The sequence below is a fragment of the Chamaea fasciata genome, unplaced genomic scaffold, assembly GCF_029207755.1.
Source record: "Chamaea fasciata isolate MVZ Bird 193981 ecotype frontalis unplaced genomic scaffold, bChaFas1.0.hap1 SCAF_3, whole genome shotgun sequence".
Lineage (NCBI taxonomy): Eukaryota > Metazoa > Chordata > Aves > Passeriformes > Sylviidae > Chamaea > Chamaea fasciata.
Genome location: NW_027094088.1, coordinates 44,815,920 through 44,843,112, shown reverse-complemented (window position 1 = coordinate 44,843,112; position 27,193 = coordinate 44,815,920). Strand labels below are relative to the sequence as shown.

Genomic DNA, 27,193 nt, shown 5'->3' with positions numbered 1-27,193 from the left:
CAAAGGGTTTAATAAAATTTCAGTTCTTCTCTTAACCCTGTGGCACTTCTTTTAATCTGACTGATAGCTTAATTGGCTTTTTTTTTCTTCAACGAATATATGTGAAGAAGACAGTGTAAGCTTTGAGAGGGCAAATAGTTTAGTTCTGCTGGAGGCAAGGCTTATGCTTTGGCTTTACCACAAAGACCCCAAAACGCTGTGGAAGTCTTGATGTGGGAGTATGGCACTGCTCTGCCTTTGGCTTTCAAGCAGATCTGAACAGATCTACTCCTCAGCCCTTCTTTATTTTACCCTGTATATTCTCTGTGAAATGTACACAAGAATTCTCAACTACTTGTACTTCCTGAAGTCAAGCATGAGGAAAACATGAAACCCATCCACCATTTGGGGATGCCGTAGTACACCTCAAAATGGAATACTTTTATGGAAGTAAAGGTTACTAGAAGTAGTATGTTTTTCCCCTGGGGAGATGTGGACTGAGTTACAGTATTTGTTTCACATAGATAAGGAGAAAGAGAGGCCGGGGCTGCAGAGTTCTTCACTGCTGAGAACTGGGCATAATAAAAAGACCTGGAGTTGAGTCAGGGTTCCTGTTTGCCTTAGATTAGTAATAATTACTTTTAGACTTAGTCTCTGCAATGTCACATCCTGGACTGGTATTTATCCACCATTTCCTCCCACAACTCAATACATTTATCCCTGAAGATACAAGGCTGAAGCCCAGCTTTTCTGGCTTGCTTGTTATGCAGAAAGGCACTTGTGAGGTTTTTCTGCTTTATGTACTCCTGGTTCTTGTTCTATTCCCACACTGCAATTCCCAGGTTCTTAATAAATAAGTCTGTGGTGTTCTATGTGTCCTTCTTCCTGGTGAGGTATATGACTTACTCTTCTATATAATATCTATAAATCTGATTGATGGACACAATTGCGTAACTTTAATTTTTCAAGCATGCAAATTTTCAGCTTGTTTTGCAGTTCACAGTGCTCCAGTTGGAGCAGATGCCCATCTCCACTCTTCCGAGACTGTCCCTAAAGCTGCTGAGAAGATACAATTTTCTTACTTTCTTAGACGCATGCAGGGTACACATAATCTCTAGCCTCCAACTATCACACCACACTGAGAAAGCAGTGATATCTAAAGAGTAAATTGTGCTCTGAGAACAGCAATAACTTGAAAAGACAGTATTTAATTGGGTTGATATTTTTTCTTACAGACTTTTATGTGCATGTAAAAATTGCAACTGTCATGCATTTGAAAAATCTATTCATGTGTTTACAGTATATTGATCATAATCATGTATTTCTAACTTTATACACAGTGTAAAAATAAAAATACTAAGAAAATAATTATGCCATTTCACTTCATGAAATTTGCTCTTTTAAAATGAGCATAAAAATGATTAAATTATACCTTCTAACAACTCTATTCAAAGCCAAAATCCCATGGCTTAGAACAAGGTATTAATTGGAACAGTCTTCAAAGTTTTAAGTCATTAGCTTATACTTCTCCTTGAGCTATGAAAAGCTCATGGCAAGGTTCTTCATTTATGTGTGCATAGGAAAATTTCTAAAAACCAAAAGGTGAAGAAAAGTTGCTAAGCTTTGTTTTTTGGAACATTGGTTTTAATATTGGAGTGTCCTAGAATGCTGTAGTTGATTGAAGTTAAATAGGGCTTGGCCTGTCTGTGTCGAGTGCTGGATCTTGTTGGAGGGATCCTATGTAAGCCATGAAGCTGTTGTTCTGATGGCTCCAGTCATAGTAGTCTGGAGAGAAACTTAGAAAGAAAAATAGAAGAATTAGTGACAGGCAGATTGGTTCGGTAGACACCTGGTTAGAGAACATGGGGAAGATGCAATCATGTAGAGGTAGTTCTCATGCTGAAGTGCAAAAATAAAATAAACCCCCAACCAGGGGTACAGGCAGCTATTTATTTTTCTGATCTGTCAATTATTTTGGCCCAAGTGTTCATTATCTATTTCCTGATTCTCTTGGTTCACTAAAGACCCTCCCCTTTCTGATTTGCTGTTCCAGAAGGTGTTGGAAGATTCCAGAAGTGGTGCTGCTTATCCCTGCCAAGTCCTGGCACTGCAAGGGCCCGTCAGAGATCTCAACCTCCCGTGTCTGTGTCCCAGAGACCAGGACACGGTTTGCAGCTCTATCATGCTGCCTTCTCTCCCATGAGCAGCATGACGCTATACATGTGGCTGCCTTGGTTTCCACTGGGAGCTGTGCTTGTGTTACCAGTGTGGCTGGTCCCCTGATGGCTCAGTATGGAAGAGAGGTGCCTCTGGCTCTGGGATGGGCTGGCTCAAACCACCTCCAGCATCCTCTGTGGGCTTAGTTACTATGTGAGAAACTAATTAATGCAGGAATAGGATGACTGATAACTGTAAAAAGTGAGTGTGCAACTTCACTGAGCCATACTACACTGCCTCACCTGAATGAATGTCAAGAACTAGATCTGGGTTATGTTAACTATGACTGGCAACTTAGCCAGCATTTTGAGTGGTTACATTAATCTATTCATACCATGGTGTAGCTACAGGAACAGCAAAGGGATAACATGACTGAGACTCCTTTCAGGGCAGGATAGAGGCCACTCTGTCAGTGCCTTTCCTTCTCTAAATTGGGTGCTACCATTTTCCCTCTGAACTGCTCCTTCCTGGACAGGAATCCTTACCTAAACCTCACAGCTGTGCAGAGAAAACAGAATTTTTGTGCCAGTTCTGGGCTGTGTGGGATTTCAGCAGTTTGGTGAATTTTTCTAAGCTTTCAGCATGTGGGAAAACAGATGCTCCATTTCAGGTTACCCTCAAAATATTTAGCCTAGTTACAGGGCAACCTAAGTTGAGAGGCTTCTCGCTACAACCATCACAAGCTGCTGCCTGTGCTGTCCAGCTTTACCTGCTCTGCCTGAGCAGGGAGATAGCTGTTTTTCTAGGCAGTCCTGCTCTCACACTTGAATGAGTAAATGGCACTTCTGAAGCCACTCGTGGAAGAAATAGATGATGAAACAAAGTTCTGGCCTGGTTTTTAAACGAGCAGTACATTGGTACAATCCTTAAATTATGTAACGATTTTCCTTCCTGTGTCTTTATAGTGCCTACAGGGCCCTTTCATCCCCACAGTCACTCAAGTGCTGTGAGTGACTTCAGCTTCCCCTTTTGCTTCCCCTCACCCTGCTGGGATTTATGCAGCAGTTGCAGCTAGACAATTTACATCCGTCTTCTGTGGTGTGTCCGAGTTCCTCCTCATCCAGTTTCTGTTTTGGGAAGCAAGAGGTTCGCTCTTGTATCTCACCTGGCCTGCGCCCCCTGTGGTGCAATATTCCAGGCTAAATCATCGTCACTGTCGTATCTGCGGGGGTTGTCGAAGAAGTAGGATCTGGGACTGAAGCCGTGGCTTGGGACCATTCCTGCACTGGCCTGAGGGGAGGGAAACCTCAGTCAGTATTTGCAGCAGATATCAAATAGCTGTTTATCAATTGCTTGGTGCCTGACTTCTAGAAGAAGTTGCTGCCAACTTACCATACGGTTTCCAAAATAAAACAGGCAATTTTGCATTTGTTGAAGACAACAGAAATAATTTTGCATTTACTGTTCATCTCTACCAGCATAGTGATATTGATCTCAACAGCTTTTATTTATCCTTATTTCTCAGCTAACACCTGACCTTTTTCTGAAACCACCCTCCAATCTGCATTCAACCTTTCTGCTGAATTCCTCTCCATCCAGGACCCTTCATGCTTTTAGCCAGCTGGCTTGAAGTGAGCAGTAGGAAGCAGCCGAGGAGCTGAAGGAAACGTACAAAACATCTAAAGAGATTTTGATTTTTTCCTCCCACATTGCTAACAGTCCCTCCTGGTGCCTTACCCCCCTTAACACAGGAACTGATCATGTTGAAGCTTGGCATCCTTCTTGCTGAACCCACATCTGAAAAGTCCCTTAGTCCCTCACCAAGCAATTTCAGTGCTATATCTACTCTAAAGTGCTGTGAGGGTCAAATCCTGAGGTCAGGTCCTTTGACAAAACAGGGAAAGGAGTGTACATACAACTCCTTTGTTTACAAAGCATTTTCAATTTATTTCCCTGTGAATCAAAACAGAAAACATACAGGATGTGAAAAGTCAGTTTGATTCCAGAAACAGCAAAGAGATATCTAAGAACCTACTGAACCTCAACCACTGATCCACTGCTCCCATCCCGAAGGAAGAGGGGTTCTCTGTGCCTGTGGAAAAGCCAGGATGACATCTTCTCTCTGACCTTAAAAAGGAGAGCAGTTTGAGCTCCCCCTTTATTTCATGTGTTAAATAACTTTGACAAAGATGAAATTAAGATTAAGTGCATCTCTGTCATGCCCCCATTTCCAACATTTGTCTGGTTTAAGGTATGGCAAGGCCTTTAAAGGACCACATGCTGCTGTAACCCTGTGTCAGCACCAGAGCCAACAGACAGCTCATTCCAGGCTATAATCATTTGTGGAATGCAGTTTCATATCCCAGCAATGCTGAATGCAGGATGCCTCTACTCAAAGGCAACAAAGTTTTTGTTTCTGAAGTCCAAATGAACCATGAAACCAAAGAAATATTTCTCAGGATTGTTTATATTAAATAATATTTTTTGTGTTTTACCTAATCAGATTGGTTGTTATGACTTTTTTAACTAAAGGAAGGTTTGCTTTAACCCCATGCTGTCTGCCCAAGTAGCAGCCCACTGAATGCATTAGCCTAAAATCCTGCGGCCCTTGGTCTCCCTCTTGTGGCAACCTCACACTGAAGTTCAGTTTTCTCTTGCTGCACTCTCTTCATTTTTTGTTCGGTTCTACTTATTTCTGCTCTTCCTCTAAATATTTGTCCTATGTGAGGACAAAAACCCTATATATGACCTAACCCATGTGACAGATAATGTTTACCCTAAAAAAGGTATCCATAAAAGAAATGATATCACTGATTGCCTCTTCTGAACTGTGTGTTTATGGAGATTTAAGGCTTTCTGCAAATCACAATGAAAAAAATATGTTATACGTGTTACTGCAATGCTCTTGTGGGAGAATACTGCCTGATTGACTCCATTTGAGCTCTTGTTTGATTAGGATTGCAAGCCTTCATGGGATCAGTTTTTTGAAATGAGTGATTAGACCAGTTCCCTTATTTTCCTTCTCTGTGAATCTCCCCCACACTATCCAAATTTGGCCATCAGGTCTAGCCTTACTAAGCCCACTTTAAATGAAATGAGATCTCTCTGTGGTCACGTTTTAGAAGAGTAGGACCTCTGGTCTGCACTAAAAAACATTTCTTCTCTCTGCAGTTGTCCTGGTTAACTCCTAAGCAGGAGTGAGGCTGAGGTATTTTTGGTCATGGGCACTGGGATCCATGGGGTTTCTTCATGCAACATCAGGTATTACTTCCTTGTTCATCTTGGCTTTATCATTGTCTCTGAAATGCGCATATAAGAATAAAACCCATCACCTTGTCTAGAAAGTTATTCTATTATTTGCTTCTCTTACTTGTGTATTTACCATTCACATCCCTTTTGAGTAATATTAGCTTTGGTTTCATTTGGCCTACAGAAACAGAGACATTACCTCAGTAATCCTAATGAGGGCTGGTATTTTCTGTGTGCCTGTCAACCAGCTAACCTGGAGACACTGCCTACAGCTATATAAAAAATGCTTGTCCATCCATGAACTACCTAGATATTAAGGACGTTTACTGGGAATTCTGGAATTCTGAAATAGCCAACGAGTCAGCAAGTGCTTATTATGGCCACTGGTCTTTGACTTGGAAAAAATTCAGTGGGTACAGGGCTGAAAAAATTCAATCTATTATTTCATAACCTTGTTGAACAGTTGGCACACAATCATTTCCACTGCTATGTGATGAAAGATGCCAAGTTTGGAAAACAAACTCCTTTTCCACTGATTCTAATAAAGTGCTGTATTATCTCAAAGGGAAGTTGTCCCTACCCTTAAGAAAGTTCCTGATTTTTAAGATAAACTGCCTGAGATACTCCTGGCCTTCCTTCTGGATAAACCTGATGGGTTTCTTTCAAGAGGATAATATAAAGAAGTGGGAAATTTAGGTTGCTTTTATTCTGCCGAGGACGCATTGAAAAAGAGAAGTCAAAATGTATAGAAGCAAAAGATCTCTCAGCAGCTGAACCCTTCATACCTGCCTGGACTTTACACTAGCAAATACACTAACAAATTCTACTTACTAGATCTTTTGTAGGGTTTCGGACACGGAAGAAATACACAACCAAGGAAGTAGGCAAGAGCTCCCAGATGAAAAGGATCACTCCAAACACTATGTAACCTGCATCTCCCAGTTGACATTTCAGATCTGCCTGTTGAAAAGTAAAAGAGTGAAGTGTTTAAAAATAAAGATGGAAGCTCATTTAAAGGTGCAGGAGGCAATGCCAGAAATTCCATTCAGTAGAGCCACACTAACCTGGCTAATGATTAAGGCATACTAAAAAAATCAATATGCTGTCTTCGGTACATGATTTCCCTTTCCTCCTCCTGCTGTCTTTCCTTTAGAAATATCAGTTTAATGCAGGGATCTTCCCAGCTTAAAAGCCTGGCAAGCAATCACTTGATGAAGTGATCAAATTCAGGTAATGAGAAACTAGTTTTCTAGTCCTTTTCCTGCTGGGAATAATTGTAAAGGAACAATCAGTGGTCAAGGGCATTGCTTTTAAAAAGGAAAAGGCTTGGGTCTGTTTGAATTGGTGCACACTTTAAGGCTGAATAACCCTGCTGTCACTGCAGCACTAGCTGTGATCTTCTCTCTAGATCTCCACCATTGCCCATGGCTACAGAGGGCAAATCCTGTCCTTTCATGTGTTTTGTACAGCAGAAAAAAGGGTATTTCAGACCAGTTACCTGAGGGAATACTACAGTAATTTATTGGGCTGTAATTTTAAAAGTGACTTCTGATTCTGGTACCAAATTGAGTACTCACTCCTTAGTTCCAGGCCCTCTACATATAGTTCAAATAACTCACCCCAAAATCCATGCAACCCTAATGTCATAAGGCAGAACAGATGTTTAAAAGATGTAGTAGCAACTCAAGGGCTAAAAAGCATTCCAGTGAGCTCCCAGTGAACAACCTCTGCCTCCAGAGGGCAAACAGGACCAAGCAGTTTGGCCATACCAGCCCCTGTTATTCCAGACTGTAGGAGTCAGAGCAAGAATTGTCCCCTGCAAGGGGCCAGCAGGAGAAGCAACAGCTCCTCAGGGCTTAACAAGAAGCAAAATGCTTCATTCAGGAGACATGTCAGAGCTTAATGTCCTTCCTGAGTGTTCTAATTCCACTGGCAACACCTGCAACTCTCTTCTCTGCACTGCAGCAGGGCTGATTAGAAGTCCCTTGACAGACCCTACTCTACTAACTGATAACAAGGTCCTCAGGGCAATCCTATCCTACTCTTTACCTACTTCTCAATTAGAGATTTATGTATTGCTCAACAGAAACTTGTTAATGGCTGCAGGTTTCCTTGGCCACCCTGGCAATAGAAGGTCCTTGTGTGGCTGGGAGCACTGCTTTGGGTCTGCAGGTGTTTGCTGATTGCAGGGGAGACATGGGATTTTGAGGCCAAACAGAAAATACTCATAATCCAGACCCAGGCCTCCCATTTTGCCTAGCCTTGATAGAGCTGGGAAAATATTGGGACTTAAATACATTCTTCAAAGCAGAGAAAGGAGCTAGATGCTGAAATTTATTAAAATTCAACAAAGAATTCCCTGCTATTTCCTTTAGTGTTTTTATTGCCGTTAGTTTTCAATGTAAATTGTCACTGGCAATTAAAGGTTGGGAAGAGTCGTAGCTTTATCCTCAAACTACAGAAATCATCATGCTAATGCCAGAATTAAAGTAAATAACCCCAGAGCCCTGGATGGCAGTGGGAGATGTTATGATGTCTTAGAACTGAGCATTTCAGTGGAATTAAGTACCGTTTTTCTGCTTCTCTAAGGACAATACATTCTTTACAATGGACAAAACACCTGTCTCTTTTAATAAAAGGTGCTCTTTCTTTTGACAATAAAATCAAGGTAAATAAAAGATTGATTTTTGAAAATTATTTGTCTTCTGGTTACTTTTCTCTTTTTTTAGTACAGAACTGGAGTTTTTATCCTTATGTCAAAATTATCAGAAATTTGTATTCCTGGAGCAAAACAATCTTCGTGCATTGAATAAAAAAAAATATGGTTTGAATATACTTATTCCTCTTATGATAGCATTTAGAAAGTCAATCATCAGATAGAGAATGAGGTTTCTTCATTAGCCAATATTTTCATACTTGCCTGATCTGACACGTTGTACCAATCATAATCAAAAGAGTTGACTTTCTTGGTTTGGGAAAACGATAAGATGAACAAGTTGTAACAGGCTCGTGAGGTATAAAGCAGTATAACAGTCACTCCTATACTTGTCACCTGACAGACAGAAGACCCCTGGAAGAGATTTAAGCACAGGTTATTATTCATAAGGGAAGTTGAGAACAACTTTGCTTTGCATGGACTTCGAGAGTTGTCATGCTACTCTGTCTCATGAAATTGACTTTTTGTCTTTCTTTCTCTGGCCAATATATCCTATTCTATGTATATTCCTGTATCTTATCAGCACAGTGGTTTCCAGGCAATGGTAGCAGTTCCAGCCCACACCAAGATGGGCTGTGACTAATTTTTACATTTTACTGAACAAGTGCTATTTTCAGAGCAGTGAGAACAGGTAACATACCCACATTTGGTATGAGGTGGAGTGACAGAACTCAGCCTTCAGCTCGGCATTAGCTACAGAGCATCCTGTATCAGATGCTGGCTAGCATGATGCAACCTTGCATCTTTTTACAATTGCTTGCTTTGCACCCATTTCATAAGTACGGAGCAGGTCATAACAGCCAGCAGTTAAACACAGCACAGACAGGAACAGAACATCCTGCCTTAGCTAATGTCAACACAGAGGAGACAAAGTGGAAGCACAGCCCATGGGCAGAGTGACCATGGCAGGGCAGTCTGACTAGCAGCTTGGGCACAAGGAGAGGAATGGGACTGCAAGTGTGAAACTGCAGCAGTTCCTAAGCCCTAGAAAGAGCCGGATGCAGTGAGAGGGAGTAAGTGCCTGACCACTATGTCAAGTGAGCAGGGTCACTCTCAGGAGCTGAGACACCAGCACAGGAGTTGTAGCAGGAAGAAAGGATGGAAGGAAGGAATCCAGGAGCCACGACTGCAGGGATCCGTGTGAGTCTGATCTGAGAGGCAGGCAGATGTACAAAAATGGGACTGGCTTTGATAGAAACTCAGAGTAAATTCTTTGTAGTTGGCTCTGAAATAGTGCTTTGCACAGCCAAAGGAAGGAAGATGGGTTAAAGTGCTGTGTGCATTTAGGGGTGAGTTGCCTTGCAGTCATTTGCTTCTCTAGCCCTGACCTCTCTCACTCCTGGCAGAGACCCACACCAGGAGGATGGGTTCCTTTCATCTATATGACAGAGATAGGCCAAGAGAGAAGCTGCTCCTCCCTGCCACGGGGCCTTTTAAACCAGTGCAGGAGACTGGAAAGTCTGCATCCTATTGCCTCTGCTCACACACTCTGCTGCCACGTTTACGGCTGAGGGGCAGAGCTTCAAAGCACTGTGGCCGGCAGAGCAGACAAAGCAGAAGGGCCAAGTAAGTATCAGGGGAAGTCACCAAACCACCATGTCCTGAATTCCTGGACTTCAGGAGATAACCAGGGCTCCAGTGCTGCTCACCCACGCTGTTAGCTATTGACCCTGCAGCTTTATTGACCCAGCTCCTCAGTCTGCCCTCCCCAGTGATCATGAATAAGAGGAGCTCAGGGAGTATTTAAAAAAAAAGCTTGCAGAAAACGAGCCTGTCTTCCCAGCAAAATTAAATTGGTTCAGTGAACATCCAGGCTCCAAAAATACCCAGCGCAGTCAATGTGTCTGAATTACAGCTTATAACAGCCTGGAAACACCACCATTCACCTGGCCATAACCTGCAGCCATGTCAGGAGTGAGTCAAGAGACTGCAGCTACTCAGGAATTGAAGCCAGATCCATAGCAGGCAGTAGGGAAAGCTGTGGCAATACCAGCAAGCAGGAAATGCTTTAAAGAGGAAACGTTTGCTAGGCACTTCTCTGTTCTCCCTCGATACTAACAAGCACTCAGTGGTGCTGCCATGGAAACCGAGGGAGAGAGCAGAGAGAAGCTGCTGACTGGCACATACCATACCCCCGCTCCGTGGCATTTACAGATTGCAGATAGCAGAAGCAAAGAGCAGAACGGGGTTGGTATTTCCCTGTATAGATTTCCCTACATAGCTGTCATTCTTTAACAGTTAATAGTTAAATGTGTAGAGATTTAACAAACTTCTATCCCACCAAATACAATAAAGGTGATAAAAGTGTCCTGGTTTTGCTTCCAGTCAAATACACTTAGTGGGCCAGTGAAGGGAGAGGGCAGCAGTGAAAGTAAATCCTGAGGAATCCTTTTTCAGTCACAGGCCCCTGCAGAAAAGAAGGGGAGCGCCAAGCTGGTAGAGTGTCCCACCACATGATGCACTTGGCCAGCACAGAACTGGCCCAAGTCAGCACCTAGGGACAGGGCTGTGCATGTCCTTGGTGCTGGCACAGTCCTGGTACAGAGCACCAGGATGGTTCCCTACGCCAGGGCGTGGAGATGAATGTGTTTTCACATGTGGTTGGAAGATACATGCCAGCAAATGCAAATAAAAGGCTGCCAGTACTGATGCCTACCTACATGCACCACAGAGCATGCACTATCTCCAACACTATTTGGCATACCACTGCAGAGAATGGATTTTTGTTCTCTAGATATTTTTTTGGCATAACAGTAGCAGATAAAACCAGGATGTTTCATTGACTGCCAGTTTCAGTCATCTGTATCCCTAAAGTATGTGCAGTCAAACTCTACTGGAAATCCTCAGAGGAACTCCCATTTCAGGTCAGCAAAAAGGAGGAGCAAAGCACTCTTTAACTCTCATTTCCACAGTCAAACTTTCATCAGCTAAGTGTTGTGTCCTTTCCTGTCTGCAGTAATGTTACAGATTTTTGGGTTTTTGGTGAAATAGTTTGGAGTAAAGAAGGTTGGGTTTCTTGCAGGAGGAGAAAACACAACAAAACCAAAACCAGAACCAAAGCCTCCTTTAGGTTAACGCTGCTTTGTTACAGAGATTTTTGCTCCTGTGATTTGTAGCTCAAGAAAAACTTATCTTACTAATAAAAATAATCCATTGCTAGTGCCCTTTGGTCAGCAAATGACAGGCTTGAAAGAAACAAAACTGAGCTGTGTTTTTAAATCTTCTATTCAGCCCTGAACTTTTAGTTGTTGTGCAGCACGGCCAGATTTGATTAAACAGGAAATGTACTTATTTCTTCTGATTAAGTAAATGTAGAGAGGAATTCTGTGATAAGGTTTTTCTAAATAGCAGCTGAACCTTAGATTTTTAAAGGATTTGTTGTGGTAAGAGCAAAGTGTTATTGGTTAAACTGATAATTTAAGATTTAACTGCCTTTTGTAAATGCAAGGACTTTTGAAAGCCCTGTTTCGTTATTTATAGATACAAAACATTTTCACCGATTTTTCACTTCACTGCATGCTTATGCAATGCCATCCAGCTCCTTGACCACTGAATGTGTCCAAAAATATAAACCTAACAATATTTCTTTAAAGAACATCCTGTAGACTAATAGGAGACACTTTTTAACCCTTTTCCCAGTTGACTAAGTTATGATATAATGTCTTTTAAAACACATTCTCATTATCTATAGGAATTTATATAAGAATATACAAATGTATAAAGGGAGATTCATATTTCTCTGTCTGGCTTATCTTCAGGATGCTGCTACCTTAAACAGTTAACTTAGTCAATGATTTGACAAGCTGAAGGATTTTTAAGCAGAGGCTTCTTCTGTGTTGCTAAAATGTTGCTGAAATGAAGTGGTCTCCAGACAAGGGACCCAGAGAAAGCAGTGTCTGCTTGAAAAAGAGCTGGGAGAAACTCCAGCCAGAAAGCTATGCAAAATCTGCCTCAAAAATGCATATTTGTGATCACTGGTTTTAACCAAAAGCTCCCCTGCTACCATTTATTACTTAATTCATGTACTGAACACCATGGCCGGCCAAGTGCAGGCTGTCAAGTTTAAGGCCTCCAGCTCTCAGGCTTACTGGCTTTTTGCCTTGCACTGCCCTTGTATCTCCAAAGGTACTTGAAAAGAACTGAAAATGTACCTTACCTTGGACTCCAAGTAAATGTTGGCTAAAGACATCTTGGAGATCTTATACAGGCAGATGGAGAGTGAAACAGCGCACAGCACAAACAATGTGTCATTAATTGCCACCCGGACAGAGACAATGATTTTTCTCTCTGAATTCTGTGTCCTCACCAATACTGCACATGTTAAATTCACCAAGAGGAAGAGGAGACTTATGAAAAGAGAAGCCAGGTAGAGGGGCAACCTGGGAGAGTGAGAAGAAAACAGTTTTAGCAACATTGTTCAGCAGGTGTCAATCATGAGATGGAAGTTGCACTCTGAGAAATGAAATCTGCCTGTGTTGGGCTGCCACAGCTGACAGAGTAAGCAGCTGCCTGAGCCAAAATCAAAGTGCTCCAGATTGCTGGAGAGATTAACCCAGCTCGTTTCAAACCTGTTTTTACAGTTACACAACAAGCTGTAAGTAAATAATATCAAGCAGCAAAATATGGAAGACTGCAGCAGAAATACAACAGCACAGTTCCCAAAAACTACTTTAAAAATGCATGTACCTTCTTAGATCGTGCACTTCATACACAGCACAAACCCTCTGCCTACTCATTCCCAGAAGAAACCTCTCCAAAGGCTGAGCTTCCTGGAATGGACTGGTTTTGACCCTGGTTTTACTATACCACCACTGCCATATAAAGCATCACTGGCTGTTAATGTTTGCCATCAGATATCAAATTAGGGAAGTGTCTAACAGCAGGAAAAATCTCCAAGTTACTGGTTCCCTTGCTCCCATCTCTGTCTTTTCCTAAACAATTTGGTCATGGCCAACCTCTTGAAAGAAACATCAAGAAATTTAACTATGCATATTGATTCTGGGTTGGCATCTTGCCATCTAGGCCAGAAAAAAGGTGTGTTTTCACTACCACAGAAGCAGACCTGGAACCAAAATGTGTCAGACAAAAGCTCAGGAGCTGGACTGTTTTTATCCATCTGGTTCTTTTCCAACCTAACCAGCACTGTTACCTACAATATAAGCATACCATGTAATCAAGGTATTACATGGTATGTAATTTTTTAATTATTATTATTATTGTTTCTAATTCCCCCTCATGCCTGCACAAACCTGTGGGGCTTTGCATTGGAAAAAAAAAAAAAAAAAAAAAAAAAAAGCATGTTTCCATTTGAAGTATTTGCTTGGTTCATTATCATTGCTGACCCAGGCAATTACTAATAAGATTCATAATCTGCAGTCACTGAACAAGAGGTTTTGGCCACAGATTATCAGGCCTGTTGGGAACTTTGGATTTGGCTGACAATAAGCATACAGACTGTCCCTGAGGACTCTAGTTCTGATTGTTTAACAATACCTTACCCAGTGGGGATGTTTTCCTTTCACACATTCATATTCTTTTGGGTTAGCATCAATGCAGCTACAAAGCTGAAGCACAGCTGGCTTTTTTTTCAGAGGGCAGGAAAGAAGGAGATATACCTATGAGATATTTTAACTGTGTTACAGGGAGAACTGAAAGCCTAAAAGCTTGTGAATCAATGCCTTTCTTTCCAGCTACATCTGGCAGTGAGCAAGGATGCTGTCTTTTCCTTGCCAGGCACGGAAATTCCCTCTCAGCAGGAAGATTGTGCTCATTCTTAACTTTCCAGGGCAGGGCTCTGTTTTAAGGATAAGCAGCTGGAGGTAATTCCTTTAAAACTCATAGTCTAATGCTGGAAGCATTGCACTCCTGAAGCTCCTCTCTCACACGGTTTCCTCTGTAATGGTGGTACATTTACAGCTCTTATTAGTACCTCAGAAGTCTTTAAAGAGTGGTCATGTATCTTCCTTTCCTTCTCCTCCCAAAGTCCCATCTCTAGTCCCCTTGAAGGGGCTTGAGAGGAAAGGCACACCCTTGCATCTGCCTTGTGGGATGGTAAGCATATGCCTTCCTCTTGCCCACCTTAGCCAGAAGGACCTCCTGCTGCAGCACAGCCTGCATGCTGGCATGCAGCATCAAGCTGGCTTGCAACCAGCAAGGCTGAGCGGCTTCCAGGCCAGGCTCCTCCTTTGCAGACTTTAGCAAGAAAAAAACCAAAAAGGCGCTGTCACACTCTCGTGCCCACACAGCCCCATATGTGCCGGGGTGAGCTGTCGTGGCCACTCAGCTGTGCAGCTCCTCACATAATGATCTTCCAGCCCCCTCATTAACATGAGGTGGCCGAGGAAAAGCTGCCTGATTTGCAGTGCAATAGAAGCATTGCTGCTGAATTTATGGAAAAGCACTGATAGAGATGCAGGCTGTCTCTCTAGGGGAAGTTTTAGGGTCTCAGCAGATTAAAGGCAGAAAGTATCTTTACAATTCAACTACAAGGGTACCTACAAGGCATGAAGAAGTGTATGGAGTTTTAAAGCAAACAGAAAAGCAGGGCAAGAGAGGTGCTTCCAGATTGTACCAGTGAAAGCCCAAGTGAAAGTTCAAAGGCCTGTTGAGCCTAATCCCCACCTTGGGACTAGTCTTTAAAGGAGCCGTGTGTAATCTGGTTTGGCTGAGGAAGACACATGCCAGGCTGTTCTGTTCTTTCTGTGTCAGGCTGAATGCACCCATAAGTTTTTCTTTGAGCTGAAAATAAAACCTCAGATAAATGCAGTGAGATTTGCCTTGTTTAACAAGAAAATCTGTTTGAAACTACTGTATTTTGTATGCAGTGTCTGAGGCTTGTGTGTAACAAGACATGTACACATAGCACAGCAAGCCTCCTCCAAACCCGGTGACAGTAAGAAATCCCCAAGTCAAGGGAGACAGGCAGAAGGACTGTTTGAATATGAAATTGGGCTGGCACAGACTTCACCTTGAGCTCTTTTACTAACATTGTGAAGGCTGTTCTGAATAAAGTTTGCTTAAGATTCTGGATCCCCAAAAGGATTTTATCTTTTTTTTTTTTTTTTTTTTTTGTATTGGACATGATTCTGATTTCTGAGACCTGTGCCAGTACACGGACAGCAGTCCTACCTCTCAGTAGCCCCATTTATGCTGCCATCACTGTTGCAAAAATGGCAATACTAGGCAATAAGGTCTTTTACCTTACTAAAGAAAATGGGGGGAGAAAATCAAAAAGTGGACATTCAGTAACAAAGAAAAATCAGATTCAGTAAGTGCATATTCGAGACCTGTCAATATCCTTGCATCTTTTCATCATTCATCTCTCCCTCAGGATCTGAGCAACCTGATTTAATGAAATCTAATGATCCTGCCCATGGGACATGGGTTGGACTAGATGATCTTTAAGGTCCTTTCCAACACAAGCCACGTGAGTCTGTGTTCTTTCACTAGCTTGTTACAATTAATTCATCTGTGGGTGTGCACATATTACATCACTTTAATTGCCCTGTGTAAGATAGGAAACGAGGTCAGCTTTATTAATATAGCTTTCAGACAGACTAACTGCATTCGTGCTGAGATCCAGATGTTAAAACAAAATACAACTGAAAACCCTTACCAACAAAGCTGAACAAGAAAGAAAAAGCCAGGCCAAATCCAGGGGTGATTTGTATTAGAAATCCAGTAGGGAAGAGTCAGGGCAGACATGGAGCTGTGGTGAGGAGGGTAGTTTGTGCATGAGTAATTATAGCCACAGTACATTTGTGTTTAGGAGCACAAATATTCCAAAAGCTACGTGCATGTTGAGAATGTAGTCACTTCATAGGCATTGACTAAATATCACGAGTTCCCTGTGCTTCAAGAAAGACATTTTCAAGCAGTGTTGAGAAGTAAAGCCTTGCCACAAGCATCAGTAAGAGATGAGGTTCAGAGCTTCTAGCTCTCACCTCTAAAGCCTTGTAGGAACCTGTCCACAGACAGTCCTCCAGTGCCCTGACCTGGCTCTGTGCAAAGCCATCCTCTTTGTCTCTCTTGCCTGTGTGCCCCATGAGGAGCTGGCACATCTGCTCTGAGGGGACCTGCCTGGGGTGTGCTCTGCTTGTCTGCCAGCCCATTCTCCTGGATTTTCTGCCCACAGGAACCAAAGTGTAAAAGGGGGGTCCAAAGCTGCAGTTCAGCCTGGAGACCACATTCCTGAGTCAGCCATCACACCCTGCATTTCCCACGCCCTCCTTACCTCAAGCCTGCTCTCACTGTACTGCCCTTACAGCAAACATGGTTCCCAAAGCACTTGATACAGATTGCCTTACAAGCTGTATGAAAACCCAGTAGGATAACAAATTTCCAGAGCAAGGACAGTGATATCTGCCCTGTTGATAAAGTTCTATGTTCTCCTAACAGTCAGCAAGTAACAAGTCAGATTGCAGATCAAAATTATTCTGTTTTTCTATCCTGAATTCATATTGTAAATTCTTTCTTTAGAATGGAGACAATCTGTCTCTCTCTCCCCTCCTTCTAAACAGCATTGCCCAACCAAGGCTTTTAAGAATTGCCACAACAAACATTAATTTATTGAGCTCTTCCTGAGCTTTCTGGACATTACTGCCCTTTGGGGTTCTTTCAAGTACATCCTGACAGCTTCTCCTCCACAACAAGATGCCAAATGAATCTCTCCCCCTGAATGCAAATCTACCATAACCTCAGCTCTATGGAGTCTGGGGAGGTTATCTATAAGCTCCCAAACACATCACAAAATTGAATCCATTCTCCCTAGCTCTTTCCTTTCACAACTTGTCATCTTTCCAAAACTTTTAAGACTTCTATTACCACTGACCTCACAGGTTAAAACATACCCACTCCCACTCATTCGTGTCAAAAAAAACCAAAACATCACTCTGCTTTTTCAGCACTGGATCTGAATGTACCTAGTAATACAAATGTCAGGAACCAGTAAACAAATCCCCAGGGCGGGTGTTTTCTGCTTGCATTTGAAATATTTGCCTTTGAAATGTGACAGTCTAAAAATGATCCTGGTGTTGGGAAAGGACACAGTCTCCTAAAGGTCATAGGAAGAAGGTGGCTTCAGAACCGTCATCATAAAACACTGGTATACAAATATGAACAGATGAAATATGGGTGCCACAAATTAGAAAATATGTTTCTCAAACAGCACAGCTGAATGTTTACATATTTCTTACCTGTATTTCAGTAGCTCAGGGGAATATTTTGACTTAGCTTTGAAAATCACCTGCAAAACAAAAAAATATTGCATCAAATATAGTATGCATGTCAGCAAAGAAAGACACTGTGAGTCACAGCAATTCTGTCTCATAGGCCACAAGATATGTCAAGACAGGTTGCATTACATAACGGATTTGTATGGATTGCTTACCCATGGCAGGCAAGCTCTAACCAAAGTACTAGAACCACTCAGCAGGTGATCAGATGCACTGGTATACAAATTATTTTGGACTATTATTTTCACTTACTCTGGTTTAGGAATAAGGTCCTTTATACCATATTAACAAAAGGATCAATGCCAACACAATCATAGAGGGAAATTATTATAGGCTCCTACATGACCTGACAGTGCATGTCTCTCACACAGACTAGCTCACACCAGACCCAATGTTCCCATAAAGAGCCCATCATAGTACCATAGTACCCACCATAGTACCATAGCACCCTGGCCTGAAATTAGATATATGCTTTTACATTTATGTTACATTGCCAAAAAGATGCCATTGAGAGCCAAACTCATTATTTTACTCAGAGGTATTATTTGGCTTCTGCTGACTGTCTCTTCACTGTACAACAATATGTGCTTTTACAGAGAGATATCTCAGGCCCAGCAGTTAGCTTGCTGTACCAGAGAAGATAAAATACTGACAATTTTTCTGTAATATAGCTAGGTGCCATCAGTCATAGTTGTTCAACCACTGTCAGAAATCATACAAAAATATATTACCATATTTTGTGTCTTACTTATTAAAAAATTACTTGAAAGTATCACTGCTTTTTTATAAGCTAACATGGTTTCCAAACAAACTTAGTTTACAAATGTTCATTTAAACCAACAACAAAGCACACTGGCTACTAGTATTATAAAAACTGCATGATGTATGACTTATTCTGGGTTGCTTCCCAATCATTTTCTCCTCAAGTTACGCTATCTTATCCATCTGCCTTGGTTTTGCATGCCCTTTAGTAATGTTTGCATAATATTTGCTATGACTATTATGCTTTCCCAAGGAAACGGGACTTAAATGATCACAATGTGACTGTAGACGTGTCTGCCTGTCAATCTCTTTTATCTGGCCTTTATTAACCTTAAAATACTTCAGAAAACTGATGGCAAAATGCTTGAAGTATCAAAGATGTGATCTTTTATCACCCTTCTAAAAATCAACGATTCAAAGGAAAAAAAAGAATTCTATAAATGTATCTAATATCTGTCCTCTGTGAGGAGAAGCCTATATAATGATTCTACACATCACGCAATAGGAGAGAGTCTGCATAGCAAAATATTTTAAGAAATTCTCCAGTTATGGGAACAACTGAGAGTCAATCATGAGACATAGATCTGGAGAAAATCAGGCTCAGCTTGTTCCAGAGCTCCTGGAACAACTTGTCATTTAACTCCTATTCACCATAAACAGCTGCCTTGACATGGAAATTATTTTTGTGATGCATCAGCCTGCTTAGCAATAGCTGAAGCAGCAGAGAACACTGAGTTTTTCAGCAAACTGAGAATAAAATTGAAAACTTGGGGGAAACAAGTACCTTAAAATATTCTGCAACCATTGATACTGTTTTCAAATAGATAACATCTCTGATAGTATCCCTTACTGAAGAGTTTTGTGATTCATTCTCCAAATTCCTGGATCATGAAATCTCACAGGAGCTCAGGAAAAAGTTTTAGGTTGTTCTATTTACTTGCTTTTGAAAGGAAAGGTACAAGGGACTTGTAAATGTTCTGCACTTCTGCTGTGCATAGAATAGCTGTCACTTTCAGTGAAGTGAAGAGGTTCAAAATACTTCCCAGATATTTTTTGTACAAGATTTACTGCCTACCCTGCCTATTCTGGAAGGGAGGGAGGAAGCAGATTCCTGACCTCAATGAAACTAAACAAGTAATCCTCGTCTCTAGGGCCATTCCACAGCCCTCACCGATTGTGAGTAGCACTTACACACGTTGTACCGGTAATTTTGACACCTTTCAGGAGTTGCACTGAACAGAACAGTTCAGAGCCTCTGCAAAGAACTTCACTAGGCAAGCAATTTCCAGTGGGCAACAAGTTGTTCTGGTTTCATAAAACCTAGCAAATATCAAGTTCCTAAATACCATCTCCAGTGGTTCCCCAAAAATTATCGTCTCATCCCTCTTAAGTCACAAAGTCCTGTCACATAAACCAACACAAGACCACTGCCCAGCAAAATCTCCATGGACAACTTAGGTAAAACCAAATGCAATGCTCCTGCTGCAGATCGAACAGGATCTCAAGATTCAAGATCACCAAAACAGCTGTTACTGTGATTCTGTATTTGATAAACCTGTCCCAGGTGATAGAGGTTTTGAAATTTTCAGAGCAAAATGACCATTAAGGAAAAAAAATAAACACAGTACCCAAAAAAAAAAAAAAAAAAAAGAAAAAAAAGAAAAAAAAAGAAAAAAAAAGGCTATATAGAATGAAAGCTACACTTTAAGGCTTGGAGAATGCTTACCAATTCACTGCTAGGCAGGAGCACAGGCAGCCAGATTCTGCCACCTTTGCTTAAACACTGACAGGGCCTTAGTTCATGAGTAGCCCTGCTGGAAGCAGTGGGATTGTCACAGAATAAAGGGTTGTTCAGTGGGAGTAAGGATGTCAGAAGCTGATCTCAATATACCTTACATGCGTGGGTGCAGCTTTTTGCTTTTAGCATCTAGCTCAAGAGGCGGGTTGCTCAATGGCCCCTCCTCGTAGCAGCGTTGAGAAAGCTTCCAGTCAATGTCTGAGTCATCTAAGTAAGTCCTCCAGCAAACCAGAGCAAACCAGTCTATTCCTAAGAATAGACTAAACAGCAAACAGAGAGCAGGCTCTTTTGAAAAGATCTTTCAGAGATGCCCAAGATGAACACGGAAAAAGCAGTGAAAGTCCTTGCTAATTTTCTTATGTCAAAAGGGTTACTTTTTAGTCTTAAAAGTATTTCCCCTTCTGCTTGCTCTTTGAAGACGAAATATCCTGTTTTGGCTCTCTGTTTCTGCCAAAGGGTTGGAAACCTCAAATGAGATTCTCACACCCCCTCCTCCACTCCCTTGAGGTATATGTCTGGCATATAAAACTGCAGCAGTTCAAAAGGACTCAAAAGATCTCTTCATACAGCCAGAGAAAATTCCCACTGCAGGAACTGATGTAAACAGCTGACCTTAGAGACATTTTACCAGGCCCCAGGAGTGGGGATGGCATGGGACCCATCAGCAGCTTGGCTGCAGAGAGCTCTGGAGAGCTGCTGGGCAGCAGAGCAGGCAGACAGGGCCAGGCTGTTTTAGCTGATGGGGGTTCCAGCTAATCAGGAGCCACTTTGGCTCTATAAGTATCAGTGAAACAGCTGCCAAAACCAAGACAGATATTCCCAAAGCAAAAGAAAAAATCTCCCTGGAGCAATTTTCATGTCCATGCTCTGATTTAGCTGAACTGATGTAATGACTGACACAACCCCCTGCTGTACCTCCAGTGCCAGCTGATCAATTCACTTTTACAGGAGCTACAGCTCAGCCTACCAAAAAGCCTCAGATGTGTGGTAAATGCTTGAATATGTCTCAAGCTGGCCCTCTGCACAGGAATGAAGTTCAGCTTTTTTCACCACTTCTCACCTCAAAAACCCTATATGAAACATAGCATGCACCTTGCCTTCCCAGTTCCTTTCACTACAGTCCCTCTCTTCCTCTATCACACTCCCTGCAAACATCCCTTTGAAACCTGAAAATATGCCACAACTTCATCAGCAGCACATTTATCTTTCCTCTGCTGTATATCTTTCAGTCCCAGGCCCACCTTCCCCTTTCTCTCTTTCTTCCATGTTCATTCTTTTATTTGGTTCAGCTTTCCCAAAATAGGCAAGTTTTCCCTCTGCTTTCTAAATTCTACACAGTTTGTAAGGCCTACAGACACAGGCAACCTGACTCACTACTGTTCTCAGTCTTCCATGAATTGGTAAAAATAGTCCTAAAAGGACAGGGATGATTGTAGGGACTGACAGCCACAATAAACTTTCAAGAGTAGACTTCCTATCAAATTATTTTCTAAATCAAATGACCTCATCCTTCATGTCAGATGCTGACAGCCAGCCAAACTGCAATTTCAATTTGTCTTTTGTAGATACAATACTAAGGGCAACATTTTACAGCAAACATATTTGCTGATGCTTTACCATATGTAGGTAGACTCCTGTGTAGTTCTATATACATCTAAAGCTTGTTTTAAATTAATAATAAGCTTTATAATATAGGATTTATTAATTTCTGCTAAAAATATTCTCCAAAATAAAAAGCCCTCTCTGTTCTCTCATTGGTGAGAACTTTTGAAATGCTATCCCTCAGTAATTAGAGAATGGGAAATTTTCTTAATTCTCCTCCCAGAGCTTACACTTACTCTGGTTCCACTGAAATACATGAAAACTTTCTGAAAGCCTTGTGCTGTTTTTACCCCACCCTGCCAGGCATGGCCAGCTCCCCTCTGAACTGTCTTACTCTGTACAACTTCCCTTCATTTGAAAGTCCCTGATTTTATCAGCACTGCCTGGGAGGCAGGGTAAGCTTCTCAATTTAGATGCCAAAGAAAAGGGAAGATGGTTAGGGAGGAAGAAGGAGAGGTAAAATCTGCCTACCAACCTTCTCCACCCACCCTGTCTCACAGCTCTTTAGCTCTGCACTAGTTTCCCTTAATCCTGTATTAGTTCCCAACCTGATGACAAAACTTAGAGCCCACCGAACAGTTTTCGGTGCCTGGTTGCAAGGGAGGCCTGAGATTCTCAGTGAAATTTATAGCTCACAGTCTTTGGCCCTGACCTTGTTCTTTGAGTCTGTAACCCTCCATCTGAGCCTCTCTCCTGCTTCATTTGTTTTCTGTTCCCCAGGGAAGTGCAAAGCCTGAGCAAACAGGACAAAGTGAAGCAAGTACTTCTCTGCCCACCCCTCCCATGCACTGAAAAAGGCAACTTATGTTTTTTTCCCAGAGCCTCTTTACTCTTTTACCCACAGCACTAACTGTAAAGCCTGGGGACTCAGCTCAGTGTCCCCTTGTCAGGGACAGGGAAGATTTGAGAAAGCAGGACATAATTAAAATTGTACCCAAATCCTGAAATCCTCATTTTCCCATTATCCTGGGATCCCTCACTGTGGGATCCTCCACTTCTTTCCCTTTAAAGTGGAAAATATGTTATTAAGCAAAAAATAAACCCTTGGAAGCTGCATGTGTGAGGCAAATATCTCTATGGGATTGTTGGTCTCTGGAGGTGGAAATGCACTTTGGCTACCTGTCTGGTGGATCAGGATCAGCGAGCTTCTCTGTCTTGGTACAGTGCAGTTACTTGCTGGTGTTGTGTTACCGTTTTACAAAAGTGCCACTGGATCTCATCTTCATTTGAGATTTGTTTTAATGATTTCCAAGTAGGCAGAGGTCCTACCCTCCAGAGAGGGCGGATCACACCACTATTTTTCTTTAGAAGGGAATGAATACAGACACAGGATTCATAAATTCTAATACATATACCTATTCCATTAGAAATCATACTAATTTTCTCCATCCAGTATGGGATCTCTGAGAGGAACTACTATTCTATAAGCCTTATCTGCAGCACCCTTTCTACTTGCCCTAAGTAGGGCATTACAACTGTATCAAAGTACCCTGAACTTGGCTCTTAACCCAAAGATCCCGTTTTGAGTCAAAACTATTTTGATTTTAACTCTCCTTCTGCTCACAGTTCCCCTGCTTTAGCAACCTGCCCCAACACACTAGAGGTTTTTCTGCTGCAGCTGCTGATGCTCAAGTCTGGGAACAAAACTCTGCTGTGCTGATGTCATCAGGGCTTATTTGTCTTGCTCCACATAAAACACAGCTGAAATTCTCTATGGCTTTGGGATACCTATTAAAAAAGAGAATAGCTGTGGCTAACTTTCCGTCAAGTTCAAATGTGCCTGTTATTCAAAAAACGCCCTGGGGCACTTGCCAAATGAATTTTTTGTTTGGCCAGGAGGATTTGCAATATTTTTTGAATCAGTTTTTTCTTTCCTCACATCTATGTTTAAAAGTTTTCCTGGCAATGCCACATTTAGGAATGGTGGGTGCTGTGCAGCAGATAATAAAAACCTATGAATTCCAGAGAGCCATGGGATCTCTTCCAGTGCTCTGTACTGATATTATACACAAACCACTTCTTTCCCTCTAGATAAGCACCAGTGAAATAGCAGGAGTTTCATGCAATGAGACACAGCTGCAGACCCTTCTTGCTCATCTCCTAGAGAATAAAAGGATGTTGCTTCTAAACAGGTCTGTGAAGTTTAAAGCCATTACTGAAAAAAAAATTTTCTCTCTCCACCCCTTTCACACTAGTTCTTGCTTGCCTACTGTGAAAAGCTAGATGTACATTAAATACAAGATGCTGAATTTCAAGCCAAACCACCTTTTAATGGTTAGAAGTAAAGAATTAATAACAGTGAATTAAAAATATATGCACTTATTCTGTCATATATTCATAGAATGGCTGTGCCTGTATTTCTTAAACCTTTGCTTCAGCTGGGGAGGTATTTGAGATTAAATTTCACTGACAGAAACTAGCTCCAGAGCAAACAACAGTACCAATCTTATGTCTGCCTACAGTGGCCCAAGATATTTAAAGACTATGACGCACATCACAAACTCTGAAAGTCCCTTGCAAATATTGTTTCAAAAGCCTCACAGCAGCTCTTCAAGCCAGGTAATTATTCCACTCTTTTTCAGAGGGGCTCAGAGGAAGATCATGAGGACTCAGGATGACAAAGCAGGAATTCTGTCTCAAAGGCAGAACCAACAGCCCTAACATTTTTTCTGTTCCCAACCACTGACTTGTACTTCCTGAACGCTATCAGACAACAATGCTAAAAATAAGTGAAAAGGACATGTGTGTGCATTCTGTGTGCTGTCTTTTCAGACCTTCCTTAGACAAAAGGAATGTGACCTGCAGCACTAAGCCTCCTGAGTGCTGACACTCTACTGCACAGACGGCTGTATACCCCCCTGTGCTCGCTCCAGCCTCAGGCTTCTCTTGGCCGAGAGCCAGGATGCTGCCTTCTGCCTCCAGACTTCCACAGCAGCCCTACATGTATGTCTGAGGGAAGAGTCTGACCTAAGGCTGTGACTTAGTCCCAGCACTGTGATGGGATGGACTGTGTGCTGATGGACATTTGGCCCTGGGAAGCTCCACAGTTATCAAAAGACTCTCACAATAGCTACAGGATAAAGCACAGGTCACCACATGCCTGAGCTGGATTTGAGTAGAATGCAGATGAAAGGTTCCTGTAATCCCTTAATATATCTAAAGTACCAGGGAGTGGAGCAGGGTGAGTTAGCAGCCATTTCAGACACTGAATCCATGAAAGCAAACTGGGTATGTGGTTCTAAGTATCTAATACCCTCTACAACTCCAATGATCTTCTTAGAGCTGTCATGCTTACCATTGCTGCTTTTCCAGCCCTGGGATAGCAGCCCCTGCAAGCAGCCTGATGTCTCCAGTCAGGCTGCTCAGAATTGATAAAGCCTGCCACCACTGCAGAGCACTGTTAAACACCATGGAGACTACAGAAGCACCAGTCCCAGGCACCAAGCTGGTTCCAAGTGGGGCACACAGCAACATCCAAAGCATCCTGAGCACTGCCTGGTGTGCTCCAGGGCTGGCTGATGCTGTCCTGACCAAGCGCTCCTGCACTGGGAAAATGGACTTTGATCAGGGCCACATGAGTGCAGGCTTGGCATCCTGCTACAGGCACTACACTGGGATTGAGGAGATAAAGAATCCAGTCTCTGCCCTCCTGCAAGTTTCCTGTGAGATCTCAGGCAAGCCCAGCAGCCTTTCTTTGTCTCAGCATGCCAATATCCCATCCTTCAGCCAAGTACAAGATACTCATGCTCACCATAAATATTTCCAAGCAACTCTAGCTGCAGCAACCTGGAGCCCTGTGCAGCTTAACTCTGTTGGCTTCTTAGATGTCTAGGGCACAGATAGGGTCTAAAGATCTCTTCCTGAAATGGAGATATTATTTCCTTTACTCCACTACACAGCTAATTTACCTTTATATCAGAGAGTCCTTGAAATAGAGGGTGTATCTGTGCACAGCACTTAGCACTTACTGAACAGAGTCAAAGCTGTTTGTAATACAGACTGTTACAGGAATTTAGGCCCACAGTAGGACTCCATCAACAGTTTCAATTGTTATACACATAATAGAAATCTCACTCAGAGACGTTAGACAACTTAGGAAAAAACTGGGACCGGGGGTTTGTTGCTGGCAAAATCAGACATTACAATTCTGTCTGCACACAGAGATCAAGTCTGGTAAGCCAGGAGGTTTTTAAAGTCTACTAACAATAATAAGGCAGAATAATAGAATGACAATGTGGGTGTCCAAGTTCCAAGCCCTCCTATACATTTTTTTCTCTGACCTTTGAATTATTTTTATAGACAGTAGACATGTTAATTGATGTTCTCACAGTGATCATTTCAGGCTCCGGTTTCATTGTAACACGGATCACTTGCATATAGACCAGAAGTTAAAATACCCAATAGAACAACTGAAATTTGCTTTTCGCATTGCCAAGGTACATTTGTAAATTACTTTTCTCTCATATGCTCACATAATTAGGCTTTACCATTCAGCTAGATTTAATCAACTAAATATCTCTTGCTTACCTGTGTGAAGTAAAGATTCATCAGGGTCAGGGTGAAAAACTGGAGGCAGACTGGGAAGCAATAGAGAAGCCAGAAGATGAAGGGGCTGAGAGAATTTGCTGTGACAAAGTCTTTGAAGTAAAATGAAAAGAGCACTGTCCTAAGAGAAGCCCAAAACAGGCACAGAAACAGAAAGACAGTTTGGTAACTGAACCTCTTGTGCCTGTAGTGAAGGACCAGCCAGAGCTGGACGTAGATGAACACAAAAAGCAGTGAATAAAAAACAGTATATACAATGGTCAGGCCCAGCTTCACATACGGAGGGACAGCTGGCGTCAGGGTCGGCGGAAGGGTGTCATTTTTCAGTGGGTCCCACTCAGGGGCCTCCATTTGATATCGGGAATCGTCAGAATTATTTAAGTTTGGCTGCCGCTGTTGCCTCCTCCTCCTTCTCCTTTCATCTTCCTACAGCATAGGAATCAAGAAAATGAAAGAAAACAAGCTGCACTTCCTCTTTGGCAGCTCACTGTGGGCTGGTAGCACATGATCACAATTCAGAATGATTCATTAGGACTGCCTTTGTCAGCAATTGGCAGGGAACAGCTCAGAAAGCTGCTCTTTGCTGATGTCTCTGCACAGATCTTTACCATCCTTAAGAAACAAAGAAATCTACCAGCCCCTGAATGGTTTACTACTAATTTTTTCATATGGAAAATTATCTGGATTTTAAATTAGTTAAGTAATGTTCTATTTTCTACAGGAAGCAAGGACCTGACACTTGCCCCGTGGAAGCCACATATCTTTGTAGGATTTTTTTTGTTGTTTCCTGTTTAACAAGTACTTCATTTAGCTGCATTTTGTTAGAAATCACTTTAAGCACCTTCAAGTACTCCTGAAATTCAAACTGCTGTATTAAGCTGCAACAGCTCAGCTTGGCATTGCAGAAACCTTTGGGTTTGTAAAGAGTTACACAATTGGCACGGCAAATCTAATACACTCAGTTTCTTCTTTGTCTTATAAGATGCTTCATTAGAATGGGGGAAAAAGGTACATCGGGACTTCCAAACCTAGCATACACAGAAACAAAATAAAACCTCCTAAAGATCTAAATTCACCAAAGCATACATGCAGCTACAGGTTCTTTTCTTCTCGGTTGCTTTTGTGCCATCACTCTGGAAACAGCTGACGGGA

At 42.1% G+C, this 27,193-nt stretch overlaps 1 protein-coding gene across 1 annotated transcript; it reads right to left on the bottom strand.

The window, feature by feature from the left end:
- Positions 1-980: 980 nt before the first annotated feature.
- Positions 981-26,477, bottom strand: GPR137B (G protein-coupled receptor 137B). The gene is made up of 7 exons (XM_066178822.1): positions 26,024-26,477; positions 17,296-17,345; positions 12,258-12,480; positions 8,302-8,455; positions 6,217-6,341; positions 3,302-3,426; positions 981-1,775 (listed from the first exon to the last, which is right to left on the bottom strand). Exons 1-7 carry the CDS (start codon positions 26,390-26,392, stop codon positions 1,664-1,666), a joined length of 1,158 nt encoding a protein of 385 aa, XP_066034919.1. The 5' UTR covers positions 26,393-26,477; the 3' UTR covers positions 981-1,663.
- Between the last annotated feature and the right edge of the window lie 716 nt (positions 26,478-27,193).

Coding starts and splice junctions, on each gene's coding strand:
- GPR137B (XM_066178822.1), bottom strand. CDS start 26,392: ATGGAGGCCCCTGAGTGGGACCCACTGAAAAATGACACCCTTCCGCCG. Junction 12,481..17,295: donor CCTGAGCTACTGAAATACAG/GTAAGAAATATG, acceptor TCACTCTCCCAG/GTTGCCCCTCTACCTGGCTT. Junction 8,456..12,257: donor ACATTTACTTGGAGTCCAAG/GTAAGGTACATT, acceptor AATCTCTTCCAG/GGGTCTTCTGTCTGTCAGGT.